This window comes from Apodemus sylvaticus, chromosome 3, assembly GCF_947179515.1.
Source record: "Apodemus sylvaticus chromosome 3, mApoSyl1.1, whole genome shotgun sequence".
NCBI classification, from domain to species: Eukaryota; Metazoa; Chordata; class Mammalia; order Rodentia; family Muridae; genus Apodemus; species Apodemus sylvaticus.
In genome coordinates this window covers 145,501,955-145,520,366 of record NC_067474.1, presented here as the reverse complement: position 1 = coordinate 145,520,366, position 18,412 = coordinate 145,501,955, and the positions used below count along the sequence as shown (strand labels likewise).

The following is an 18,412-nucleotide window of genomic DNA, read 5'->3' as shown; positions in this document are numbered from 1 at the left end:
CAGATCTTCCAGACTAGAGAACATAGATGTTGGCCATCATGGGATTTACTTGTCCCATTCTGGACAAATTTACCAATCTTAGTGACAAAACCCAAATGGAAGTTGTTAATATACCCAAAAACATGGTGCTTTAACCAAAGAAACTTCTGCTGAGGCGTAAGCTTAAAATGTGTTGAAAGGTACAAGTCAATATCACTCTACTCCTCAGACAAACGGAAGACAGCCTTCACATGGGAAGACAGCCTTCACATGAGGAAACTGGTGTAGTGACCCTTTGACAACAATAATTACCTCTTTGAATTAACACTAGCAAATCAAGCTTTAAAAGTAATTGCCCTCCGCTTTTGGGAACCAAGGAGGCATGCAGACTTGTCAGTTGTCCCTACTTAATTATTTGAAATCACAGTCCTGTGTCAGGAAAGGCAACAGACATTGTTAGGAGGCTGCCAAGGAACACTGGCGCTCACTCGATCGACAGTGACACCTTTGCTGCATGAGACAACATAGGAGAAGTGTGCTGTGACGTCTTTGTGTTATCAGCAGGGGTTGGCTGGTGCCGGGGCTCTGTGGCTGGTACATTGTAAGCTGCAGGACTTCCAAGTGGTAAACTGTTGTTTGCTCCTGAATATATTCTAGACCAAGCATGCTTCATGGTCTAGAATACCTAACTTCTTCCTAGCAGGTTTGTTAATGACTTTCAGAGGTCTTGTAAATCTTAGCACAAACCTTAATCATTATATTTCTATGGTGAAGGATAATTTATGGTTTATAAGCATTTTTATTTCCTATGTGTATGGATGGTCTCCTCTCCTGTGTGTCTGCACAGCACATGTATGCAGCGCCTTGGATGCCAGAAGAGGACGTCTGATTATCTGAAGCCAGAGTTAGATAGACATGGTTGTAGGCCACCATGTGAGTGCTGTGGAAGTGCTGAGCCTGCAAGAGTAGCAACTGCTAAATGCTACTCCTAACTTACTGTTTTAATTTAGAAAATATATACGTTGTACTGACATAGACAGATGTCTGTGGGTGGCATGGTTCTGGGATATTTTCCCCATATTTGTATGGTATTTTCCTAATTTTATACGTGAATATATATGATTCTTTTAATTGGAAAAACCTTTCTGGAACAGTGGGAGGATCTGATTAAGTCAGTCACCCATGCTGCCAAGGCCTCTGGCTTAGGACATCCAGGTCTCAGCACGGTGTGGGCAGTGTTTCTGGGTTAGAAGGCAGTCTGGCTGGAGGAGCTCTTGGGGTATCGTAGTTTCTTATTCTATAACTGGAAGAGGCATGAAGAGACCAAGACAACTCTTTCAAAAGAAAATATTTAATTTGGAGCTGGCTTACAGTTTCAGAGGGAGCAGGCAGGCATGGTGCTGGAGAAGTAGCTGAGAAGTAGAGTGAAACCGGGTCTGGCATGGCCTTTTGAAACCACAAAGCCCACTCCCAGTGACCCCCTCCCCCCCATGAGGCCACACCTACTATTCCTTCCCAAGCAGTTCAACTAATTGGTGACTAAGCATTTAAATATGTGAGCCTATGGGGCCATTTTCATTCCAACTACCACACAGGGCATAGGCCCTGGCAGTGGGATTCAGAGTCCAAGGAGAACAGGCAGGTATCCATGTGTGGTAAGGCCTGGGAGGGGAGAATATTGGCAGCAGCTAAATCAATGATCAGAGGGAAGGAGTTCCAGGTGGTCTAACATGGCGAGGCAAAACCCTTGTCATCTCTATGTAGATAGCAGCCCAGGGTGGTGCATTCAGAGTCCCAGTAATAAGAGGATGGGTGTAAAAAGGGGGAGAGTTCAGAGGCTGCAGGGAGAGCTTGCTTATATTGGGTGAAAGAAAGGAAAGATTGATCAAGTTGATCAAAATACTTAGAGTAGTTTGTAAGGAAAGGTTACAAATGGTACACGTAATGGAAAGGGGGAAAAGAACCTGATGGCATTACATTACAGCTGGAGGTTTCAGTGCACACTCATGGTTCCCAGTATATAGATAGGTGGTTACAGACACAGACATAAACAGTACATACATAAATACTGCCATACTTTATACTGTGCTCTGAAGAGATGCTCAAAAACCAGATGAGAAATGTTTCAAAGGACACAAATTGTCCTTGGAGAAGCTCCCAGTGACCAAATCTCGGGTGACTTAAGCAAGAAAATAGGTATGCAAAATAAATGATATATTACATTGAGAAAAATGAGAGTCTGGATTGGGGCTGTTGCTCAGTGGCACAGCACTTGCCTCTCATGCAGAGCACCAAAACAAATGAATCCAACCAGGAGTCTACAAGTCCCTAGTGACATACATAAATAAATAGTTTGATGGACGGGTACTCAAAATTTTTGAAAAGAATTCCTACGAAGAGATAAAGAATTTGAGACAAGCCTGGCAGACATCAGTGATCCAGTGGACGTCATCTGTAAGGGACAAATTGAAGTTATGACATCAGTGATCCATTAGACATCATCTGTAAGGGACAAATTGAAGTTATGACATCAGTGATCCAGTGGACATCATCTGTAAGGGACAAATTGAAGTTATGACATCAGTGATCCAGTGGACATCATCTGTAAGGGACAAATTGAAGTTATGACATCAGTGATCCAGTGGACATCATCTGTAAGGGACAAATTGATGTTATGACATCAGTGATCCAGTGGACATCATCTGTAAGGAACAAATTGAAGTTATGACATCAGTGATCCAGTGGACATCATCTGTAAGGGACAAATTGAAGTTATGACATCAGTGATCCAGTAGACGTCATCTGTAAGGGACAAATTGAAGTTATGAACACTGATAAGATACAGTGAAGGCACAGCTGCTTCCATGAAACTCCTGGTAAAGACACACGACCTGGGGCTGGGGATATACCTCACTGTGAAGCACTTGCTTGGAGCCTAAGAATCAGGACCGTTCCAGGTTAGACTACAGACACTCAATCTGCAGCTGACTTAAACGTTCTGTAACAACTGGCCAAGCTTGGTGAATGGGGTTTGAGAACCATGTGGCAGCATGCGTCAGTGTTAATTTCCTGGTTTTGACACTATGTAGAAAGATGACCTTATTTTGTAGGAAGTACATACAAAAGTGTTCAGGAATCATGGTATCACTAGATTGGCCATTTACTGTGGCTTGGAGGAAAATCATTTGCATTATATATGACTTAAAAATCATAATTGTTTCTAGGCACAGTGACACTCCTTTAATCCCAGCACTCAGGAGGCAGAGACAGTCAGATCTCTGAGATCGAGGCTAGCCTTGTCTATAGAGTGAGTTTCAGGACAGCCACAGCTACATAGAGAAAACCTGTCTCAAACAAAATAAAATAACTCCCCACCCCCCAAATAAGCCACAATCGTTTCAAAAGTAACATAAAAAGCATCAGCCAAACTTCAGGAATCAATAGTTTCAAGAAGGAAGGTTTAAACATCTCCTTTTACATCTTCCTCATACTACAGTGTTAAAGGTGATAAACTTACCTAGATACGCAGTATGAATATGTATATTCAATCTGATGTCCCTTAAGGTTGAAAATTAATATGGGGGAAAATTTAATTGTTTTTCTCTTTTAAAAATGTCTGGGGGTGAGGGTAGGGCTTGAGACAGCTTCTCATATAACCTAAAGCTAACCCCAACACCTTATCCTCCAGCTCCTGCCTCCCAAGTGTTGGCGTTACAGGTGTATGCCACTAGACCTAGCACCATATTGGTTTTTGTAATTTTTTTTATGATCTGTATGTAGATGGACCACTGAACTATTAGAAATCTAAAATTCAATAATAGTAAACATTTATAGTTTACAAAGCAGTTTTATAACTATAATCTAATTTGATCTTGATAATCACATTTTATGTATTCACCCCCCCCCAAAAAAACCCTCATTGTTATCCATATAATGTACAATAGATATTATGATTCTTCCCTCATAGGGGAGACTAAAGGAGACGGAGACGTGACTGTAGGCGCAGGAATCAGGGTTCTGGCCCACCGAATGTGGCTTGAACCTGCTGCCTCTGTCTGATGTCTAACCTGCTGGTGATCTGGACCTGTTTATCAACACATAAGAGTAGGAACAACAAAAACATAAAATAACTGACAGCAACCTCAAGTGGAAGGGCATATCACTTATGTAGAGAGAGAGATACATCATTGTGAGAATTGCCAGAGGTGCTTTGGATAGCTTGCTTCTCGGTCTCCTCATCCCCCTTTGTTTTCATTTCAATTACTAAATTAAGTGAGATGCTTTAGAGCTGGTGAAACATTTATTCAGGAAAGCTGATAGGATTGTTTTTCTCCTTTTGGTGGTTATTGTTCCAAGAAATCCTTTGTTCTTTTTAATGAGGGTAAAGACAGATGGGTTTGGCAGAGACTTTTCCTCCCAAGCGAAGAGACGCCTGCTGCTTCTATGGCCCCAGGCAGTCTTAGGGGAAAGTTTCTTGTCCCTGGGTTTTTCCTTAGGGATCTGCTGCCTTATTACTGTGGACTGTTGTAATTGGTCCAAATTGTGCAGCATTATGAGTGATGTCTTTGTCTTGAAAGCTAACAGAACAGCTCAAGAACATTCTTCAAAAGAGAAGAAACATGAGAGACTGGTACAGTGGATGTTTAGACAGTGAGACTGGCTGTTTTCAAACAAGTCTACCTCATTATATGCCTGGCAGTGAAGACATCTTAATAACAAGACAGTCCTATTATCAGTGTGCTTCTATTAGCCAATTTATCTGTTGAGATCAGTGGGCAGGACCCCATCTGTTACCAGAAAGTTGCTTTTCATCAAATCTGCCCCCAATAAGAGTCTCAGTTAAGTACCATCAGCTGCCCTCCAGTTTAATTTCCATAATAACTCAATTCAGGGTATAGAGAAGAAAAGGCAGCTAAGAGGATCTTGTAAATTGTACTGAGGATTTAATTTGGTCATTACTTTGGCCAGAAAATTAGGAGGAGGGGCTCATGTGTGACACAGAAAAAGGCTAAAGAGGCATGCAGAGCTCGTGCTGGGTGAGACAGCTTGGAGGAAATGGTTGGATTAAGAGCTCGCTTTTCCGAGAAATTTTGGTGTCTTTTGTTTGTTTGTTTGTTTCTTTTTGTTTTCTAAGTCATATTTCAGTTATTTAGGGTCAGGTAGTAGGAAGAGTCTCATCCCGTAATTATGTTGAGGATTCAAAAAATGTGTGTGTTTATAAAGTACAATGAATATTCTATTGTTATTACCATAAATTCTTCTGCTATAGCACTGAATTTTCTATTTTTATTCTGTCAAAGGTCCATGACTCCAGCTCAGGCTGACTTGGAATTTCTTGAGAATGCCAAAAAGCTGTCCATGTATGGAGTTGATCTTCATAAAGCAAAGGTAGTGATAACTTTGACTTTTATTAACATGTATGGATATGCACATGACATAGACCTGTTAATGTATATGGCAAATTTGTTTTATCCTATGCCTATTTATTTACTTATTTTGGTTTTTTCAAGACAGGTTTTCTCTGTGTAGCCCTGGCTGTCCTGGAACTCACTCTGTAGACCAGGCTGGCCTTGAACTCAGAAATCCACCTGCCTCTGCCTCCCAAGTGCTGGGATTAAAGGTGTGCGCCACCACTGCCTGGCTATTTAGTTTTTTGTTTTTTGTTTTTTGAGACAGGATTTTTCAGTGTAGCTTTTTGCCATCCTGAAACTCACTCTGTAGACCAGGCTGGCCTTGAACTCAGATTCACCTGCCTCTACCTCCTGAGTGCTGGATCAAAGGCACATACCAATACTGCCTGGCTATTTATGCTATTTTAAAACTTTCCTGAGAAACAGTTCTTGACATGGTAGAACATGCCTATAATCTTAGCACTATATGACAGAAGGGGGAGGCAGGAGGGTTCTGAGTTCAAATGTAGTCTGAGCATGCTCAGTGGTTAACCGCTTTGGCTGCTCCTCCAGAGGACAGACTTGGGTTTGATTATCACACAGCAGCTCAAGCCATCATTAACTCTAGTTCCAGGAGACCTTCTTCTGGCTTTCCTGGGCCCTGCAAGCATGTGGTACACAGACATACATCAGCCAAAACACCCATAGACATAAAATAAATCTAAAAACTGAGAGCTAGCCTGGGCTACATAGCAAGGCTTCCTCCGTGAGGGTAAAAGGAAAAGAAGAGAGGGGGAAGAAAGGAAAGAAGCAAAGGGCTATGAGAGAAGAACAGGGAGGGAGCTTGGTGTGGCAAATTACACCTGTGATACCAGTTCTCTGGAGGCAAGAGGATTGTTTAAGACAAGCCTGGGCTACACAGAGAGAAATTTGACAGAGTCAAATTTGTTTGTTTGCTTATATTTTCAGACAGAACCTTACTTTGTAGCCCTGGCCTGCCTATAACTTACTATGTAGACCAGGGTGGTCTTGAACTTAGAGAAATACATCTGCCTTCCAGGTGCTAGGTTTACAGGCCTGTGCCATCATGCCCAGCTTGAATTGATACTTGTTCTTTTCTTTTTAGAATTCTAGGTATCAATCCAGTTATCCCTTACCACTTTCACCATCAAAATTTTATAACCAAAACATTGTAAAGATAAAAACATGAACATCTAGAGGAAAATAAATTGTATTTTCTAAAATAAAATTACGTTTGAAAATACAGAGAGGCGGCATGTTGCATTTCAGTTTCCCAGGGAGCGTCATTCACCTAAGAATCACCTGGGTGTCTGTTAAACGTGCAGACTCAGAGCTCTGCCCAGAGTGATAGGCTGGCTCCAAAGAGGCTCTAGCTTCAGATATAATGGCCATTCCTAATGATGCTGATGATGCCTGAGTCAGAACCATTCCCCAAGGCCAGCAATTCCAAGTGTGGTCTGAGTCAGCGGCAGTTAGCACCACCTAGAAACTTGTTAGAAATAAATATTTCAGGTCTCTCCCAGAGTTAATAATCAAGTGGGTAGGAGCTCAGAAGTCTGTGTGACAAGCTCTCTGAATGACTCATGTGCACTGGATAGACCATAGATAGCGCTGTTGAGAATTACTTACTGGCTTAGGAAATCGGAAGCATGAGCTTTAATCACAGACCTGCCTACTTAATGCAAGTTGCTTGGTTACTAAAAGGCCACTAAAATGGAGGAGTGTTGGAAGGTACAGGGAAAGGATTCAAGGAATGGTCCCAGACTCATTTAGAGGAACTTAACTAGTATCTGTGATGTACACAGAACCACATCCAGTAAAAAATAAAGGAGAAAATACGTAGCCACAAAAGGGAAATGGGACTAGAGATAAGTTCAAAGGCTAAATAGAGTTCTTGCCTAGCATGCATGGCAAGAATACATGATTGTATCCTGGGTCAATCCCTAGCACATAAATTAGATGTGTTGGTGCATACCTATAATTCCAGCCCTTGGAAAGGAGAGGTGGGAGAATCAAAAAGTCAGTATCACTCCTGGCTAAATAGGGAATTTCAGGATAGCCTAGGATACCTAAGACCCTGTTTCAAATAAATAAAATTTTAAAACTGAAGATATTTTGTCATGGAGTATAGGCATAAACCAGAACTAGAAAAATAGAAACTATATCTATGGAAACTACAGGGAAATCTACTCTTTAGCTCAATATGACAAGTTGTTTAGTAGAGTTCTTCAAAGATATGATAGGCTTATCTCGAGGATGATGAACTAATTCTTTCACTCTTATTCTTGAATACTCAGAAAGCTCACTTGGTAGAAACTTAGAAACAGCCGTTCAAGCATCTGGTCTCTTTTGGACCTATGGGTGATTTTTCAGGATTCTCCTTGCCTGAATGTCTTAGGAGTTCATGTTTAGGTTCTGCTTATTCTAGTAAAATTTCATACTCTGGATCATTCTGCACTTGACACTGGCTCCCATGACCCTGTGAAGTGCTGTTAGGACATCAGGGCCTCGGCTCAGGAGCACTTGCAGGACAAGTCTGTTCAGATTACGTCTTGCCTCCTGATGGAGGCTGGTGTCAGAATTGGATGGAGCCAGATAGCATGCACCTTTTCTAAATGCTGCAAAACAAAGTGTCCCTCCAAATAATGTCAGCAAAAGAGAAAGGAAGCTGACAGGCTGGTTCAGTAGTAAAGGTACCTGGTGCTAAGCCTGCTGAGCTGTTTGGGCCCCAGTTCCGCTTGGTTGGAGAGAGGCAGCTCCCGCAGGTTGTCCCCCAACCTCCACAAGCACTTAAGTTGTGGCAGGTATGTGCCCACCCGTAATGAACTAGTTAAGGTTTTTAGAATTTAAAAAAGAGACGATGGTTGTAATCTGTGGGCTTTAAGAATGTAAGAGGGCATCTTCTGGTAAAATTTCAGCTACTTAGTCATTGAATTGCAGCTGTGTGTGACTTATCTCTGTAGTTCTTGTATATAATACATTTAGGTGCTGATGATTTTCATATACATATGAAATATATAGTCATTTTTAGGAAAAAGTAGTCAGGAAGCATTTAGTTTTGGAAGCATTTGGGTTTGATAGCTGGATAAATAGTCATATGATTAATTCAGGTGCAGTTGGTATTTCTTAAATTATGTGGTGATTAATATTTTAATTTTTCTTAATAATTAGGTACATTCTTATAATGCCATTTTCTTTAGTGTTCTTTCTAGGCTTAGGAATAGTTCTTATAATTTATTATACTTAACATCATTTTTTTTTTACTGTCAGATCTCTTATGGAAACCTTATGCAGTAATAAACATGTGTATATCACAGAGGGTGTGTGGAGGGCAACATGGGAGTTTTTCACTCCAGTTATGTAGAGTCTGAGGATTTAACTCAGGCTGTCAGACTTGGTAGCAAATGCCTTTCTCTGCTGGGCCATCTCACAGACCTAATAGCGGTAGCTCATGCCTCACTGGCTTGCTGAGGCTGTCTCCCGACTCAGACATAATGCTCCAGTGGGTGCTGACCGTTTAAGTTTTGGTTTTATTGTGTGCTTCATAACTTGTTCTAGTTGTTGATCTCTTTAGATTATTTAATAATAGTCAATACTGTGTTGAACACTTTGCTTCTCTTTTTCAGGACTTGGAGGGAGTGGACATCATCCTAGGAGTCTGCTCTAGTGGCCTTTTGGTTTACAAAGATAAGTTGAGAATTAACCGCTTTCCTTGGCCCAAAGTGCTAAAGATTTCTTACAAACGTAGCAGCTTTTTCATCAAGATCCGGCCTGGAGAGGTACATAACTTAAATTTCTTTTCACTCAAACCAAACATGGACTGAAATGTCCCTTCTAGCTGGGCACGGTAGCCAGTGCTTGTAATCTCCGGACTGGTAATCCTGGAGGCTGAAGGAGGAGAAGAATTGCAAGTTCAGGGTGAGCCTGAAGTCCTCATGCAGCTAATCTTAGCACTTGTGAGAAGGAGAGAGGGGGAGCAGTCTTCTAACTCTGGCCACATGAGAACTGTCACTAACACCTACAAAACAAAAGTAAACAATCAACCTCCTAAGTTGTCAAATTTCAGTATATACCCATATAATACAACAGAAAATTGTTTAAATAGGAGTTAATTTTTTTTTAAGTTATTGTTTGGTTTTTTTACAGAGGTCTGTCTGTGTAGCCTTCAATGTCCTGGAGATTTATTTAAGATTGTGTGTGTTGTGGGTGTTGTATATGTTGTGTGTTTGTGTGTGTTGTGTGTGGGGTGTATGTGTGTATTGTATGTATGTTGTATGTATTGTGTGTAGGGTGTGTTATGTGTGTCTGTGGTGTGGTATGTGTGTATGTGTCTTGTCTGTATGTGTCTGGGTGTATGTGTGTGTGTCTCTGTGTGTGTTGTGTGTTGTTTGTGTGTGTGTGTGGTATGTGTGTGTGTAGGGGGTTATATGTCTGGGAATGTGCACATGAATACAGGTATCTCAGGACATAAGAGACATTGACTCCCCTGGAGCTGAGCATTTTTTTTTTGTCAGATCTTCTGGAAACTTTATACAATAGTGAACACATACATGTCACAGTGGGCGTGTGGAGATCCAAGGAAAACGTGGAGTTTTTTCACTCTGCCATGTTGATTCTGGGGATTGATGAGGGTATGGGAACAGAACTTAGGTCCTGTACAAGAGCAGTATGTGCTTTTAGCCCCTGAGTTCTTTCCTGCCCAGGACATTTTTTAAAAAGCTCCAAATTATTCTCTGCCACTTCCTAGAGAAGTGAGTCTGGAAAGAGCAGAAGCTGAACGTCCTTATATTCAATAGTAACTTTTCTGTCCCAGAGAAGCCCATGCTGGCCTAAGGTGGCTTTGTGTGTGTGTATCTATCACCATCTGCTGGTAAAAAGTGGTACTGTCTCAACCTGGAAATACTGGCTGTGCTTTGAAGCACTGTTTCATTCCATAATCATGTGTTGCAAGCACCTATCAGTATCTTCCCTCCACGTTTCAAATCCATGGCTGTCACTCAACAAGAAAGAAATTTTTGAAACGGTGTCTCAGTATGCAGCCCCTCAATATGGCCTAGAAATTAAGAAGATTGGCTTGCCCTGTCTCTAGTGCTGACATTGAAAAGCATGTAGTGCCACAAAATATTTATTAAACAGTTTCTTTGTACCAGTGACTATTCTAGGGGCTAGAAATATAACAGTAAGTAAAAGGATGCTATTCTTCAGCCAGCTTGCATTTTAATATAGGAAGGCATAAAGAAGTACATGCACAGAATGAAATATTAATGGATATTATGGGAAGTCCTTGGCTTGAAGTCTGAACTATCCAATATATAATTAAAAATATGTAATTCTTCCTCAAATCATCGGAGAACAGTGGGATTCTGAAAAGTGGGGTGCTATGACTATTTCAGAAGGCTGTACCATTTCATAGCTGAGTGAGTGGATAACTTCTCTGACCTCAGTTTCTCCGTGTATAAAATTATAATTGGATCTAGTCAGACCGTTGCTGGAAATAAGAGCATTCAAACAAACCTGCTTCCTTTCCTGGCTTACAAAGTATGCTTGAGGTGGAAGCAAAGAGGCAGACTGGGCATGGGTTTCTAGTCGCTCTGGCAGTGCCGGGAAAGAAAGCTTGTAACCATTCGAGGATAAGGAAGTCAGTCCCAGAGACTTACTGTACAACGTGGTGGCTGTAGGTTATGAGAAGGTGACTGAGAGGTACCCTAGCATGTGTGAGTCCAGGGTTTAGTCGTCAGCACTGACTCTTCCCCACATGACCAAGAGGATGAGTTTTAAATATTCTTAAAAGACTCCTGAGTTCCTCCATAGGCCAGGTAGCCTCATTTGGTTATTCTGCAACATATGCATACACCAGACATTCTCAACAAGTCAGTGTGTGTCAATTTTCACTTGTCAGTTTTAAAAATTAAAAGAATCTGAGCTGGACAAGGAAACACACGCCTTTTCCAGAGCTCTGTGATTAAGAAAACAGTCATCTGGTTTGAGACCAATGTTTAATTCCTAATACTAATTTCTATTGTGTAATAATAGTGGCGGGCTGGAGCAATTATGGGATGTTATTCCCATAATTATTCCCTGACCATTGAGTAATCTAAAGTTACAAATGCAGGTCTGTGACTAACAAAAAGCAGTTTTAGACAGTCAAAGGTTGACTAAAGTGTGTCTCAGGGCAATACCTGCGTACTGTGTGTGTGTGTTCTAAACAAATAAGATGCATAAGTAATAGAAGACCTATTTCCTGATCTTATTGCTTTGAACAAAACCTCGTCGCTGAACAAATTTCTTTTAATAAGAAAACAATATTAATGTAAGGGTTTTTTTTAATTTAAAAAATATTGTGTGTATGGATGCTTTGCCTGCATATGTGTGTGCACCACATGCATGCCTAGTACCCATGGAGGTCAGAAGAGGGTGTTGGGTGCCTGGGAAACAAATGGTGGCGAGGTGGTAATGAATGGCTATGAGCTGCCATGTGGGTTCTAGGAACTGAACCCCAGTCCTCTGGAACCACTGAGCCATCTCTCCAATCCCGAGACATTCTTTTTATGGTATCTCTTTGGTGGTATCATACTTCTCTGACTCTGTGTCACTATAATTGAATAATGCTTATATTTTATGTTTATTTGTATCTCTGTAGCAAGAACATTATGAAAGTACCATTGGCTTCAAGCTTCCCAGTTACCGAGCAGCTAAGAAACTATGGAAAGTCTGTGTGGAGCATCACACATTTTTCAGGTATTGTTCTGCTCAAGCATTTCTCGAGACTGCATTCTTTGTACCTGCTCCTGTTTTGAACCTGCTGTTGAGTCTCTGTAGAGCTGGCCTTTCATTTAGCTCAGGTGAGAGCAACTTAATCAAGACAGTGTGAAGCTAGTTCTTCCTCTTTTGGCTGAAAACAGTAGCTCAGTATTCCCAGGGTGCCTTTTCATGCAGAAGTAAGAAATGAGACCTAGCGCTTTCTTGCTAGGGGCTCTGGTTGCTTTCACAGCAGCTGAACTCGGTCCTGGATACAGGTTGCTACAGACCTGCCCCCTAATAGCTTTCTGGCTTTAAGCGAGTAACTTCTTCATGGGATGTGTCAGTTTCCTATATCTCTAAAATGATGAATACATTTCAAGGGCGTGGTGTATCAGGCATTTTGTAAACCATGAGACCTTACTATAGAAACTTAACGTTTTTAATATTATATCTCACAATTAAATTACTTCTGCTTGCTTGAGATATGACCCAGACTTACAATAAGTATTGGTTGACTAGAATCTCCACAAGAGTTTGGAAACATCTTTATTCTTGGTTTGATTTTTAGTTTTATAGTCACAGTAATAAAGTAATGCAATAAAATAATAAAACAGGAGAATTATCATCATTTTTCTCTCCCAGACTGACCTCTACAGACACCATTCCCAAAAGCAAGTTTCTTGCCCTGGGATCCAAATTTCGATACAGTGGCCGGACTCAGGCTCAGACCAGGCAAGCCAGTGCCCTGATTGACAGGCCTGCCCCACACTTTGAGCGGACAGCAAGCAAACGGGCATCCCGGAGCCTCGACGGAGGTTTGTATTGGATATTACTGATGTTGCCATGATCTTTGGAGAGAGAGAAAGGAAGCAGAAGGGATGTTTATTGCTGTTATTTTGTATTGTTTTGAAGTAAGAACTTACTATATCTGAGACTGGCCTCAAGCTCTCTCACTTCCTGCTCTGACCTCCTGAGTGCTGGGGTTACAAACATGGCACCATGCCCAACTTGGAAGTATGATTATTTATAAGAATCCTACTATCTCTGATTTACAAGAACCTCATTGGTTGAGTGAAAGGGGTGCTGCTGGCTAATTCAGTTGTAAGGACTTAAGGCTGGGTGTGGTGGTGCAGACGCTTAATCCTAGCACTCCCAGCTCTTGGGAGGCAGAGGGGGGTGGCTATCAGTCAGTGCTGACCTATCCGACACCGGAGTTCCAGGCCAGCCATAGTGAGACCCTGTCTCCAAGCACACAAACAAAAAAAAAAGTCTAAAGAATAAGAAGCGAAGCTCACTGCAGGGCAGTAATAGCTGAACACCAAGAGATTCTACAAGTATTTCACTCACTTTTTACGTTGTTCAGTCACTTGTTTTGCATGTCTTCTGCACGCACTATTGTTCCCTGGAGACACTGCTGTGGGCATCAGGCATGATCTTCACGGAATTTTCAATCCATAGGTTAAAAACAGAAACAAATAAAAATAGCTTAAGCTAGTTGTGAGTGCTTTGAATATAATAGAATGGGAAAACGAGGTGCCAAGTATCTCAGGTGGGGAGATGGAGGAGTGCTTCAGATCAGGTAACCTGGTTACAGTCAGAAGGCTCCCAGAACACGTCATTTAGTTAAACCTGAACTATGAGAAGTAACCAGCCATCCCAGAGTCTAGAAGAAACACTCCAGATGAAAGAGTGGCCAGCACGCATCCCTGAAGTGCGGCGCGAGTCTGCCATGTTCCACAGAACTCTCTGCCGGTGGAAATATATGTTGTGATTTGATTCAGAATCCCTCTGGTTGATAGGAACCTGAAATGTGGCTGCTGCAGAGGAATGAGCATCTCATTACAAACAACTGCATGTGAGGACTGACTGGACAGCACCGGGTGGACTTCAGTAAGCCTAGAGGAGAGGGACACAAAGTGTGGTCAGAGCAGCTGCAGGCAGGGCCAGCCTTAGAGGGGCTTGTAGGCCACAGTAATGAGTTAAGATTTTCTCTTCATTACGGTGGGAAACTATTGGAAAGAGTGACATCCTGACTGCTGTCACCTCACCTGCACTGAAGATTAAACCGGAAACAGGCCGGAGGCTGACCTGGGGAGTCAGTGCCAGACAGTGCCAGCTTGTGGTGGACAGTGGAAAGCAGTTAGACATTCGTTTGGAAGTACGGCTGACAACATTGTAATAAGTATTGGCAGTGGCAAAGAAAAGGAAATCAAGTTTTATTTCTGAGTTTGGTCATTTAGTGGAAGGAGGCTCCAGAGTCTGTCTGGGGTGTAGAGGAACAAGGTTTCTGTTCTGTGTTGTCATTCCGCCTGCATGCCTTTCCCATGTTCCTGTGACACCATTAGCTGGCTCGTCCCTTACTAGTCAGTCACCTGACCTCCACTTGAACTTTAGTGTGATGCCATTTTTGTTTGCTTGTTTTTGTTTTTGTTTTTGTTTTTTTTCCGAGACAGGGTTTCTCTGAGTAGCCCCGGCTGTCCTGGAACTCACTCTGTAGACCAGGCTGGCCTTGAACTCAGAAATCCACCTGCCTCTGCCTCCTGAGCACTGGGACTTTATAAATGTGTGCACCGCCACTCCTGGCAACTTTTCTCTCCACTCTTATCCATTCTTTTTCTGGCTTGTTCAGATAGTTTTCTACTGATATTTATCATTCTTATTACTTATTTTTATTTTATGTGCATTGGTGTTTTGCCTTGCATATATGTCTGTATGCCGGTATCAAGTCTCCTGGAACTGGAGTTACAGACAATTTTGAGCTGCCATGAAGGAATTGAACCTGGGTCCTTTGGAAAAACAGCCAGTGCTCTTGACCACTGAGCCATCTCTCCAGACCCTTACTTAACTTGAGAACGTAAGCAGTTTACCAAAGTCAGAAACCTAGTTAGAAGTGGCAGCAGAAGCCAGCACTGTCCTCTGAGATGTGTGCTTTATTTTATTTTTAAATTCAATCAAATTGAGTTGTATTTGTGTGTGGGTATATGTGCAGGAGTGTGCGTGCTCTTCCATGTTAGAAGAGGGTGTTCTGTCCTCTGGATCTGAGTTACAGGTGAGCCGCCCACTGCGGGTGCTGGGAACGAAGATAGGGTCCCTCAGCAAGAACCAGCTGAGTCTGAACTGCTGAGCCGTCCCTCTAGCCCTGGGTATGCCTTTCACCCTTTCACTTTTAGAAAAGAGAAAATGAAAGCTGCAAGAGTTAATAATATTCATTAAGTACTTAGTATTAATTACTGGGTGTTACTTTAAGCCAGTGGTGCTCACCCTTCCTGATGCTGGGATCCCCATGTAGTGGTGACCCCTACCATGAAATCATTTTTGTTGCTACTTCATAGCTGTAATTCTGCTTCTGCTAGGAATCATAACATCAATAGTTCTGGAGTTGCTGCCCATAGGTTGGGAACCACTGCTCTAAGTAGTTAAAGAATTTTCCAACTGGGTTCATGCCCCTTTCCTCTTGTTTGACTTCTGTCCTTGTTGGTGTGTGGGTGGGGGTGGGCAGGTATGGCCGCTTATGCAGGAGCACGTATGTGGACATCAGAAGGCTGCTGCTGTATACAGCAGGCTCGCTGGCACATGAGCTTCTAAGGATTTGGTCTCTGTTTCCAGGGAGCACTAAGATTATAGAAGCACACTATTGTGCCAGCCTTATGTGGAGTCTAGAGATTTGAACTCAAGTCTTCACATTTGGGTAGCAAGCTATTTATACAGCAAACCATTTTTCCAGCCCATCACTTTTCTTGAAAATGCTGGAGAGATGTCTTGGTGGTTAAGAGCATGTGTTGCTATTGCAAAGAATCTGAGTTTAGCTCCCAGCATCCACATCGGACAGCTCACCACTGCCTGAAGCTCTAGCTTTAGGGGATTCCTAAGCTTTTTCCTGGACTCTGCAGGTACCTGCACTCATGTACCCCCACCCCTACCCCAAACACTCATCACTATACCTCATCTAAGTCGACTCTGTTCTTGTCAGCCAACGATGGCATGTGGCTGACTTCAGTGGTTCTGTGTCAGCACCAGCACGTGGATCGAAATCTTCAGGAATGGAAGACACTGACTTTAAAGTTGAGTGCTCTCTATACAGACTCCAGGATCTTGTAATTGCTAAGGAAATGGAGTAATAATGATCAAAGCCAGGAACTTAGGCATGTTAGACAAGTTTTCTGCCATTGAGCTGTATTCTAGCCTTGGATTAAAGCAGTGTATGAGTGTGTGCACATGAGCGTTTGGGCTGAGTGGGTGTGCCGTACACGTGTGTGCATGGAGGTGTGTGCACATGGAGATCAGAGGTCGACATCAAGTGTTTCTGTGAGAAGATTCTAGCTAGTTTTTCAGGGTCACTCATTGAACCTGGAACTCGCCAGTGTGCTAGGTTGGCTTGCTGGAAAGCTGCAGGGATCTCTTCCTCAGCCCACAGCTAACTTTACAGACGTGTACTTAGCCAGTGTGTGAGTGCTGAGAGTCAGAAAGCAGGGCTCACACTTTCCTACATTATCAGCTGAGTCACCCTCCTGGCCCAAGCAGAAACATCTTAAATACAAATAACTAATATACTAGTAAACACAGAATTACTTCAAATGAGCAAATTGTACAAAATACAAATTATATCACAATAAAGCTGTTGAAAACATAAGATAATGCTGACCTTATTTATTGTGACCTGTAGTTTGTAGTCTTCTTACTGCAAAACTAAAGGGAATTTGCTTTTCCCAGGGCTCCTAAGTGGTATCCTTTCGTTGAGTTATATGCCACTGTGTGCCTAATTAATTTTTTAAAGATTTATTTATTTTATGTATGGGAGTACACTGTTGCTGTCTTCAGATACACCAGAAGAGGGCATCGAACCCCATTTCAGATGGTTGTGAGCCACCATGTGGTTGCTGGGAATTGAACTCAGGACCTCTGGAAGAGCAGTCAGAGCTCTTAACCACTGAGCCATCTCTCCAACCTGAATAATTAATTTTTGCCCAATGTGTTCTTGAAATAGTATTAGTTCATAACAAAATAAATATAAGGACTGGAGTTAAATATAAGGACTGGTGTTAGATGTTGCTAATATTTAGAATTAAATATTTTTCTTTTGAGTAGTCTTTCCCCAACTCTTCGACAGTTAGTATCCTCCACATTCCACGGAGACTCAGGTCTCTTCCTAGCACCACTGTGTTTGAGGTTCAGGGGTCACATGTGGTGAGGGTTAGGATTTGCTTGTTTCTTGTTACTTTTCCTAGTCCATTATAACTGGTATTTTCCAGTTTGTGAACTGTTACCACTTCTGTATCTAAGCATTAGTTTTTACATTTGTATCTACTTTTCCATGCACAGTAGGAATGCTGAAGACATAAATCATTTGCCTCTTCAGTATTAGTATTGGAATAGAACCAAATTCAAGTAGCAAAATAACACATGGTGAAAGCGAGGGCTATGTGTCTATGATTTCAGGCGGAGTTGAATTAATTTTTTGAGAGGAGGTGTGAATACACATGTAATCCGAGGCATTAATACAACTGTGAGAAAAATATTTTGTCAGTTCCCTTGTTTTGTTAGGCTTGCTCTGCCATCTGCCACTCTCGGGCTGACTAGCTGAGCGCACCCATTAGCAACAGGGACTCGCAAGCGGCCACAGATCCATCATTTCAAGATGAGATAGGCTCTACGGTTCTGCTTTTGCTAGGCATCCTCTGAGAAGCCTTTCTGTGGAAGACCTCTGTGGAAGAGTTTGTCGGTCTGTTCTGGCTTAAAGAATTCCTTTGTTTTGCTTCATTCTTTACAGTTTATAAATCTAAATGTATCAGAATAAATTATGTTCAGTAATCCTAAGGAAAGTACATAATAAAATTGTATGTTTTCATAAACGAGTATTCAAATCTAATAAAAGTCTCAGTACAAGAAAGAATGGCCTGCTATCTGAAATTCTAAATCAGAGCTCTTTTTTGGCACATAAATCCAAGAGCTTGAACTCAATCCCTGATCCCAAAGTGGAAAGAAAGACTCAGTTGCCCAGGGTTATCCTCTGACCTGCACACACATGTTCTGGCATGTGTGTGTGCTCTCTCACACACACAGCTAGCATGCACACAAGAAGACACACAGATAATAACAATTAAGTACAATTTTAAAATGGAATGGAATGACACATACTTACCTTTAATCCCAGCATTTATGAAGCAAAGGCGGGCAAATCTCTGAGAGTTCAAGGCCAACCTGATCTACATGCTAAGTTCCAGAACAGCCAGGGATATGTAGAGAAAAATCCTCTCTCAAACAAACAAAAAACAAACAACGGT

The 18,412-nt window shown here is 41.9% G+C and overlaps 1 protein-coding gene across 19 annotated transcripts in view; it reads left to right on the top strand.

The window, feature by feature from the left end:
- Epb41 (erythrocyte membrane protein band 4.1) overlaps window positions 1-18,412 on the top strand; it is a 151,004-nt gene that overhangs the window by 90,165 nt on the left and 42,427 nt on the right. For all 19 annotated transcript variants that reach the window (XM_052177554.1, XM_052177548.1, XM_052177549.1 and 16 more), the window contains 4 exons: window positions 5,280-5,367; window positions 9,017-9,169; window positions 12,031-12,128; window positions 12,774-12,946. In XM_052177554.1, coding sequence (XP_052033514.1) covers window positions 5,280-5,367; window positions 9,017-9,169; window positions 12,031-12,128; window positions 12,774-12,946 — 512 coding nt within the window. The remainder of the gene's footprint in view (window positions 1-5,279; window positions 5,368-9,016; window positions 9,170-12,030; window positions 12,129-12,773; window positions 12,947-18,412) is intronic.